Genomic DNA, 9,354 nt, shown 5'->3' on the forward strand with positions numbered 1-9,354 from the left:
CAGAGTATAAGAGCATAGTGGAAGAAAAATTGGGAAGGTATGAGCTAGAGCAGATGGAAGGGGTGGAAGATGTATGTAAGATATTCACGGAAGAGATAGGAGCTGCGTGTGAGGCGGTTTGTGGAGTGAGGAGATGCAAGGGTGTACAAGGGACAGCATGGTGGAATGATGAGGAGAAACGAGCTGTGGAACAAAAGAAGGCATATAGTGAATGGTTAGCGAGTAGAGGTAGGGGAGAAGATGAGAGAGAGAAGAGAGAGGTATATGTGAGCAGGAGAAGGGAGGTGAAGAGACTGGTGAAGGAGAGTAAGAAGAAAGTGGATGAAGAGTTTGGGAGGAATCTGAGTGTGAAATGGAGGGAGAGTAAGAAATTGTTTTGGAAGGAGGTAAAGAAAGTAAGGCAGTGTGAAAGGGGTAATAGTAGGGGAGTGAAAGATAGGAATAATAGATTGTTGGTGGAGAAGAGAGAGAAATTGAGGAGATGGAAGGAGCACTTTGAGGATTTGTTGAATGTAGAAAGTGAGAGCAGTGTGAGTATATGTGGTTGGGGAATGGCTGGGAGTAGAAGGGATGAGAGGAGGGAGGAAGAGATCAGTAGGGCGGAAGTAGTGGAAGCGATGAAGAAGATTAAGTTGGGAAAGGCCCCAGGAATTGATGGAGTGTGTGGTGAAATGCTGAGGTATGGGGGTGAGATTGTTGTGGAGTGGATATGGAAGTTGTGTAGATTGGCTTGGGAAGAGGGAAGGGTTCCAGAGGACTGGAAATCAGGTATAATTGTTCCTTTATACAAAGGAAAAGGGGAGAGAGAAGTATGTGGTAACCATAGGGGTATTTGCCTTCTTAGTGTGACTGGTAAAATATATGGTAGAATACTCATCGATAGGGTTAGGCATATGACCGAGGAGCTAGTTGGAGAAGAACAAGGGAGATTTAGGAAGGGAAAAGGGTGTGTAGATCAGATATTTGTTCTAAGATGTTTAGTGGAGAAGTATCTAGAGAAAGGAAAGAAAGTGTATGCTGCCTTCATGGACTTGGAGAAAGCTTATGACAGAATAGACAGGCAAGGTATGTGGAAGGTATTAAGAATATATGGAGTGGAGGGGAAATTGTTGAGTGCTGTGAAGAGTATGTACGAAGGAGCTAGGGCTACGGTGTGAGTGGAAGGTGAGCTGAGTGAGTTCTTTGATCTCAATATGGGACTGAAACAGGGTTGTGTGATGTCTCCATGGCTGTTTAATATATACATGGATGGGGTTGTAAAGGAGGTGCAAGGTAGGGCAGTGGATGTGGAGGTGGCTCTAATGAATGAGGGTGAGATTTGGAAGCTTCCGGTGTTGCTGTTTGCTGATGATACAGTATTGTTGAGTGAAGATAAATGGGAGTTGCAAGGTTTGGTGAATGAATTTGGGACAGTGTGTAGGAGGAGGAATATGAAAGTTAATGTGAACAAAAGTAAAGTTATGGTGTTTGAGAGGAATGAAGTCACAGAATGTACAGTGAGGTTGGATGGTGAGGATATGGAGACTGTGAGTGCATTCAAGTACTTGGGTAGTGTTGATGAATAAGGATGGAACTTTGGGGGATGAAGTGCATGAATGGGTACAGCAGGGAAGGAAGGTTGTTGGTACACTGAAAGCAGTGATGAGAAATAGGGAGGTGAGTATGGAAGTTAAGAAGTCACTGCATGATAGTATTGTGATCCCTACCCTGACGTATGGAAGCGAAGCGTGGACCTTGCAAAAGGGGAACAAGTCAAGAGTGAGAGCAGTGGAAATGAGTTACTTGAGAGGAGCATGTGGAGTGACATGGAGGGACAGGTTGACGAATGAAGAAGTGAAGGAACGTTGTGGGGTGGATGTTGATGTGGTTGAGAAGATTAGGAGAAATTCACTGAGGTGGTTTGGACATGTAGAGAGAATGGAGAATGAACGACTGACTAAGAGGGTGTATGTAGGTGAGGTAGAGGGAGGGAGAGGGAGGGGTAGACCGAGGATGAGGTGGAGGGATGGAGTTGAGAGGCATATGAGGGAGGGGAGAGTGAGTTGGGGGGAGGGTAGTCAAATGGTGGGTGACAGAGTGACTTGGAGGCGTTTTGTCTGCGGCCACCCTTTGCGGGATTAGGGCGTCGGGCTATAGATAGATATATAGATAGATTTACATATTTATCTTTAGCTTTTTATTTATTTATTTATTACTGATAGTCGATTTCATGTAGAGGTCATTTGTAGTGAAGAAGTTTATGAAGACTGAATTGCATCTTATTCTTGGAGGTGGCCCGAGATAAGGGGTAATATTTCTCTCTCTCTCTCTCTCTCTCTCTCTCTCTCTCTCTCTCTTTCATCATCCCATCATCATCAACATTCTCTCTCTTTCATCACATCATCATCATCATCATCATCATTCTCTCTCTCTCTCTCTCTCTCTCTCAACGCCGGGCAGCAACAGGCGGCTCTCTCACATTAACCCCTTCACCCCGATCACCTCTATTTTATTTCTTACTTCCATTTTCTTTTGCAGTAAGAAGGGAGACTTGGGGAGATTCGCAGCTGTTTTTTCTTCGTCCTTCCTGCATAAAAAAATATATAAAAATCTACCATAGTTTCCCTCTCGTAATCAGGTTTTCTCTTTTCATATATTTTTCGTTTTCTTTTTTTTTGGGGGGGTGAGAGGAACAAGAGACGTACGTGGTGTGGTGTGTGGTGGTGTGATATGGTATGGTGTGTGGTGGTGTGGTATGGTGTGGTGTGGTGTGGTGTTGTAGTTGTTTGTTGCGGTGGTGTAGTGTGATGGTGTTGTGTCTTGCGGTAAAGTGGTTGGATATGGTGTGCTGAGATGTGGTGTAGTGTGGTGGTGTGCTATGTGGTGTGATGTGCTGTGCAGAGGTGATGTGGTTGTTTGGTGTTGTGGCGTGTGGTGGTGTGCTTTGATGGTGTGATATGCTGCACTGTGGTGTTCTGGATGTTTGGTGTGGTAATGTGTGGTGAAGTGGTGCTGTGGTGGTGTTGTGTGGTATGGTGTGGTGGTATGGTGCTGTGGTGGTATGGTGTGGTGGAGTGGCATGGTGTGGTGCTGTGGCTGTTTGGTGTAGTGGTTTGGGCCTTGAGCATTACAGGGAGTGGACTGGTTGCAGATGTCGGTGGGCTGTGGTGGTGGTGGTGGTGGGTGGTCTGGGCGTGGTGGTGGTGTGGTGAGGGCGGTGGTGGGCGGGGTGCGGTGGCTGTGGGGGCGTCACAGAACAACCGTCATCGTCACAGCTGCCGTGGCCGTGGGAGTGGCTTGGAGACGTCACAGAAGGGCAAAGAAATTAAGGTATTATGAGCCTGCCAATAGCACTTCTTCGTGACTAGCAATATGATAACGTAACAGCAGGGGAAAGAAAGTATTATGATCCTACCAATAGCACTTCTTCGTGACTAGCAGTATGTCATAACGTAACAGCAGGGCAAATAAGCTATAGGTCTTGTCGTATTATAATAGTTTTAATTTTTCCATAGCACTTCTTCGTGACTAGCACACTGAAATAATGTCTGTCTTTTCCTATAGAGTAATTTGATCCAGATTTTATTTCACGAAGATTGATTGGCAGAACAAGAAAATACCGTATACCGTGCCTCTAAGTCCTTTCCATAGCACTTCTTCGTGACTAGCATCATGCCCTAACGTTCTTTCTCTCTCTCTGAACAGCAGTACGGAACTTCCCACCTCTTGTTCATTCTCTCTCTCTCTATATATATATGAGACAAGGGTTGCCAGATTCTTTCCTCCCACTTTATTATTTCTTTTGTGACCTAAATAGGACCATCTGCTTTGGGTTCCTTTTTCCTTGTATAAAAAAAACTTCTTTAAAATCTACACTGTGCTCTCATAACAAGTATATAATATACGGATGACAACAATTTAATTAACTAACAAAAGGTACAAAATGTCATTAACAGAGTCAAATGCAAAAAAGATCCAGAATTTTCTAGCATACACGTTTTTAAAAATAAATCTGTACATGTGTTTAATGACAAATAATCCTTCTTCCTGCTATGAAGAGGCATAAATAATCCTTCTTCCTGCTTTTAAGGGTATAAATAATCCTTCTTCCTGCTTTTAAAGGCATAAATAATCCTTCTTCCTGCTTTTAAAGGCATAAATAATCCTTCTTCCTGCTTTTAAGGGCATATATAATCCTTCTTCCTGCTTTTAAAGGCATAAATAATCCTTCTTCCTGCTTTTAAGAGGCATAAATAATCCTTCTTCCAGCTTTTAAGGGCATAAATAATCCTTCTTCCTGCTTTTAAGGGGCATAAATAATCCCTCCTGCTTTTGTTTAGGCGGCAGTGGGACAGTGCCGGTGCGGACGTGATTGTACTACACACCTTACGCTATGGCCGCCGCTGCCCTCACCTCTCACCCTTCGCCCTCAAACTCGAGACGTTCCTCCGTATGGCCGGCCTCGAGTATAAGGTAAGATTTCTCATTTAAGGCGCCGTATTTCTTATTTCTGACGTTAAGGCGCCGTATTTCTTATCTCTGACGTTAAGGCGCCGTATTTCTTATCTCTGACTTTAAGGCGCAGTATTTCTTATCTCTGACGTTAAGGGGCCGTATTTCTTATCTCTGACTTTAAGGCGCAGTATTTCTTATCTCTGACGTTAAGGGGCCATATTTCTTATCTCTGACGTTAAGGCGGCGTATTTCTTACCTCTGACGTTAAGCCGCCGTATTTCTTATCTCTGACGTTAAGGCACCGTATTTCTTATCGCTGACTTTAGGGCGCCGTATTTCTTATCTCTGACTTTAGGGCGCCGTATTTCTTATCTCAGACTGATTTTGAGGTGCCAATGGGACCCAAGGGCAAGACGCCGTGGATCACCGTCAATGGGGAGGACATAGGAGACTCACAGCTCATCATGGAGAGGCTCGCTGGCCGCTACGGGGTCCACCTAGCTCTCCAGTCCTCCTCCCCTGAGCAGCAAGCGGCGGGAAGAGCCATTGCCATTATGACGGATGAACATCTCTACTGGTCAGTTAAGAAAGCTCCCTAACACCTTTTCCTGAGTGATTTATTTTGCCTGTTACCCCTCTTCTCTTCTGTGCTTCATAAATCCTTCCAATATCGCCACACTCTGCTTAAATAACGTACCAAAGGATATTAATCATCCATATCCAAAAACAAATCGCTCAGGACGAGGTGTTAGGAAGCTTCCTTTACTGACGAGAACACGATCCTTATAACGATAATCCAGTTCTCAACACCTCATCCTAAGTGGTTTGTTTTCCATCTTAACTTTTTTTACGTACGTCAGTTCTAGGAAGCTCCGTAACACCTCTGCCTTAGTGATTTATTTTTGGATATGTCTAGTTAATATCAGTTTGTGTGAAGGCAGAGTATGGTAACAACTGAATGATTTACAAGATACAGAAGAGGATGGTAAGGGGTAACAAGCAAAATAAATCGCCGAGGAAGAGGTGTTAGGGAGCTTAATTACCAGATGAGAATAAGAGTCATGGAGTAGGCAGGCACGAATTTTTGGGGGGAGGGGGTACCAGTGGCGGATCCAGGATTTAGGAAAGGTGGGGGGGGGGGCTGTGTCAATGTAAGGGGCGCCGAGCTCCGAAGGCGCGAGGCAATAAGCTAGGGAGTCTGGGGTGAGCAGTAGCTTCCCCACGGGGTCCGGGGCCGAGCCTCGAACGCAAAACGCTTTTTAACATTTCACAAGCATTTTCAAAACATCTGGGGGCGTTGTGGTACTTTTATGGTGGTTATTGTTATTATTATTATTATTATTATAGCTTTTTATTTTTACTGACGGTGATATTTGATAATAATTAGCTCTTAGGGGCGCCATTCAATGCAGAAGGGGGGCGGCCGCCCTCCTTGGATCCCCCACTGGGGAGTACAGTCAGCCTAAAAAGTGTGGCACACCTGGGGTAGATATTATTATTATTATTTTCTACTTTATTATTATTATTATTCTCTACTATTGCATTATTATTATTATTATTATTATTATTATTCTAGGGGACTGGTACACTGGCGGTACTACGCTGACTCAGAGATGCGGATCCACGAACTGATCACTCTGCCTGCTTACTTCCGCCTCATGCTGCTGCTGTTCCGCCACCGCATCAGGAAACTGCTGAACATCATTGGACTGGGCAGGCACACGACTCAGCAGGTGGAGGAGATAATGAGGAGGGATCTGCAGGCCATCTCTGACTACCTAGGTGAGTAATTAGAGGTATAGGTGGGTAATTAGGGGTGGGTAATTAGAGATATAGGTGAGTAATTAGAGGTATAGGTGAGTAATTAGGTATAGGTGGGTAATTAGAGGTATAGGTGGGTAATTAGGGGTATAGGTGGGTAATTAGAGGTATAGGTGGGTAATTAGGGGTGGGTAATTAGAGATATAGGTGAGTAATTAGAGGTATAGGTGAGTAATTAGAGGTATAGGTGGGTAATTAGGGGTATAGGTGGGTAATTAGAGGTATAGGTGGGTAATTAGAGGTATAGGTGAGTAATTAGAGGTGGGTAAATAGAGGTATAGGTGAGTAATTAGAGGTATAGGTGGGTAATTAGAGGTATAGGTGAGTAATTAGAGGTGGGTAATTAGAGGTATAGGTGGGTAATTAGAGGTATAGGTGAGTAATTTGAGGTATAGGTGAGTAATTAGAGGTATAGGTGGGTAATTAGAGGTATAGGTGAGTAATTAGAGGTATAGGTGAGTAATTAGAGGTACAGGTGAGTAATTAGAGGTATAAGTGGGTAATTAGAGGTATAGGTGGGTAATTAGAGGTATAGGTGGGTAATTAGAGGTACAGGTGAGTAATTAGAGGTACAGGTGGGTAATTAGAGGAATAGGTGAGTAATTACAGGTATAGGTGGGTAATTACAGGTATAGGTGGGTAATTAGAGGTACAGGTGGGTAATTAGAGGTACAGGTGAGCTTGAATTTGGATCTCTTCTATTCTTTTTCTTGGAGGGTACAAATAGGTAGATAGATAGATAGATAAAAATATATACATACATACATAGAAATAGACAGAGACAGACAGAAAGCACGACCGACAGACAGATAGATAAGTAGATAAATAGATAGACAGTTAGACAGAAAGACAGACAGAGAGAGAGAGAGAGAGAGAGAGAGAGAGGAGGGGGAGAGAACTACAGGTCTAAGCGAGTCTGTAAAGCAAGACCGGATAGACGATTACATCCCTTCTTCCTTAGTGCGCGTCCACACGTGCCCTCGAACATATCCTGACAACCTGGGCCCCTGGCGACGGGAACACAAACTACGCGGGGACACACGGGGACACAAACTACGCAGGGACGCACAAACTACGCAGTGCTACCCATGACAAAGCCCCGTCCATATTATAAAGCTCTGTGGTTGACAATACAGCTGGCAGCAGGTTTGAATACAGGCATGCTGCAGTATTTGGACAGGTGTATGCAAAAGTGTTTCAGTATAGCTTCGAACTTAGTAGAGAGAGAGGTGATGTGATAAATGTGTCCATATAAGGCAGTGGAGACCTCATCATAATGTTCTATCTGTCTATCTATTGCCAGAAGCCTTAATCCCGTAAGGGGTGGCTACAAACAAATCGCTTCCATGTCGCCCTGTCCCCCGTCATTTCACTGCCCTGCTCCCAGCTCCTACCCCCCTCTCTCATGTACTGTACCTCTCCACTCCATCCCTCATCAGCATGATAAGGACGCTGCCGTACCCAGCATGTTTACAGTTTCTTCGTTATTGTGTTGTTTACATATTGCCAGCACTTTTTTCAGCTCACGTGTGGACGCGCCCTTAGTGATTATTTTTACAAACTATGCGGTAACATACAGCAACGGACATGACATTACTGAGGGTTCATGTGCAGAATAAATCGCCAAGGGAGAGGTGTTAAGGTGTGACAGAGAATACGAAACTCCGTCTATTATTCCCTACAAGTGAGAAGTCCCTTATGATTATAAAAGAAATAGACTTGAGAACTCTGACATGTAGTGGGGAAAATAAATCGCTCAGGAAAAGTTGCTACGAGGCCTCTAATTTATCCCCCACAGGTGAGAAAGCTTACCTGATGGGGAATGAGCCGTGTGAAGTGGACTGCTCCGTGTTTGGCATGCTGGGGCAGTTCTTGTGGAATGCACCTGGCTCCCCTTACCTGGCCATGATGAACGGTAAGGTGTTGTTGTTGTTATTATTATTATTATTATTATTACTCTTTCTTCTTCTTTTTCTTCTACTTCTTCTTCTTCATCATCATCATCATCATCATTATTATTATTGTTATTATTATTATTATTATTATTATTATTATTAACATCATCATCATCATCATCATCATCATCCTTATTATTATTATTATTATTATTATTGTCATTATCGTTATCATTACTGCTATCAAGACCATCCTCATCATCTTTGTCGTCGTCATTGTCGTCATACTTATCATTATTATCATCATCATCATTATCATCGTCATCGTTACTATTATTGTCATCACAATTATCATCATCATCATCATCATCATCATCATCCCAACCCTTATTCCTATCCTCCTCTTCCTCCTCCTCCTCCTCATCATCACATAATCGTCATCATCATCATCTTCATCATCATTAGTATATCACCACCATCATCATCATCATTACAGGAGGAAGAGGAAGAGGAAGAGGAAGAGGAGTAAGATCATGATGATGATGATGATGATGAGGAGGAGGAGGAGGAGGAGGAGGAGGATGGGAGCAAGGGTTGGGATAATGATGATAATGATGATAATAATAATAATAATAATAATAATGATTTTTTTTTTTCACTGCTTTTCAGAAGAGTTTCCCAATCTTCGAGAGTTCTGTCTGCGTGTCAAAAATCAATTCTGGCCGGATTGGAAACAGTGTCTTGACCCCCAGCAACAGTGAAGGCAACAGTGAAGGTAACGGTGCAACAACAGTGAAGGTAACAGTGCAACAACAGTGAAGGTAACAGTGCAACAACAGTGAAGGCAACGGTGCAACAACAGTGAAGGCAACAGTGCAACAACAGTGAAGGTAACAGTGCAACAACAGTGAAGGCAACAGTGCAACAACAGTGAAGGTAACAGTGCAACAACAGTGAAGGCAACGGTGCAACAACAGTGAAGGTAACGGTGCAACAACAGTGAAGGTAACGGTGCAACAACAGTGAAGGCAACAGTGCAACAACAGTGAAGGTAACAGTGCAACAACAGTGAAGGTAACAGTGCAACAACAGTGAAGGCAACAGTGCAACAACAGTGAAGGCAACAGTGCAACAACAGTGAATCTACTTCACATTTCAACAGTGACTATTTATTTAACCAAGGAAATGAGAGAGAGAGAGAGAG

The 9,354-nt window shown here is 43.5% G+C and overlaps 1 protein-coding gene across 1 annotated transcript; it reads left to right on the plus strand.

Moving 5' to 3' along the window:
• Window positions 1-3,130: 3,130 nt before the first annotated feature.
• Window positions 3,131-8,911, plus strand: LOC145403568 (failed axon connections homolog). Its single transcript, XM_080275246.1, has 6 exons — window positions 3,131-3,309; window positions 4,320-4,452; window positions 4,812-5,011; window positions 6,011-6,216; window positions 8,054-8,170; window positions 8,820-8,911. Exons 1-6 carry the CDS (start codon window positions 3,131-3,133, stop codon window positions 8,909-8,911), a joined length of 927 nt encoding a protein of 308 aa, XP_080131372.1.
• Window positions 8,912-9,354: the final 443 nt, after the last annotated feature.

The sequence above is a fragment of the Coenobita brevimanus genome, chromosome 61 (assembly GCF_032717465.1).
Source record: "Coenobita brevimanus isolate Jiangsu-jjx chromosome 61, ASM3271746v2, whole genome shotgun sequence".
In the NCBI taxonomy this organism is placed as follows: Eukaryota; Metazoa; Arthropoda; class Malacostraca; order Decapoda; family Coenobitidae; genus Coenobita; species Coenobita brevimanus.

Coding starts and splice junctions, on each gene's coding strand:
- LOC145403568 (XM_080275246.1), top strand. CDS start 3,131: ATGTCGGTGGGCTGTGGTGGTGGTGGTGGTGGGTGGTCTGGGCGTGGT. Junction 3,310..4,319: donor AGAAGGGCAAAGAAATTAAG/GTATTATGAGCC, acceptor GCTTTTGTTTAG/GCGGCAGTGGGACAGTGCCG. Junction 4,453..4,811: donor TGGCCGGCCTCGAGTATAAG/GTAAGATTTCTC, acceptor TTCTTATCTCAG/ACTGATTTTGAGGTGCCAAT.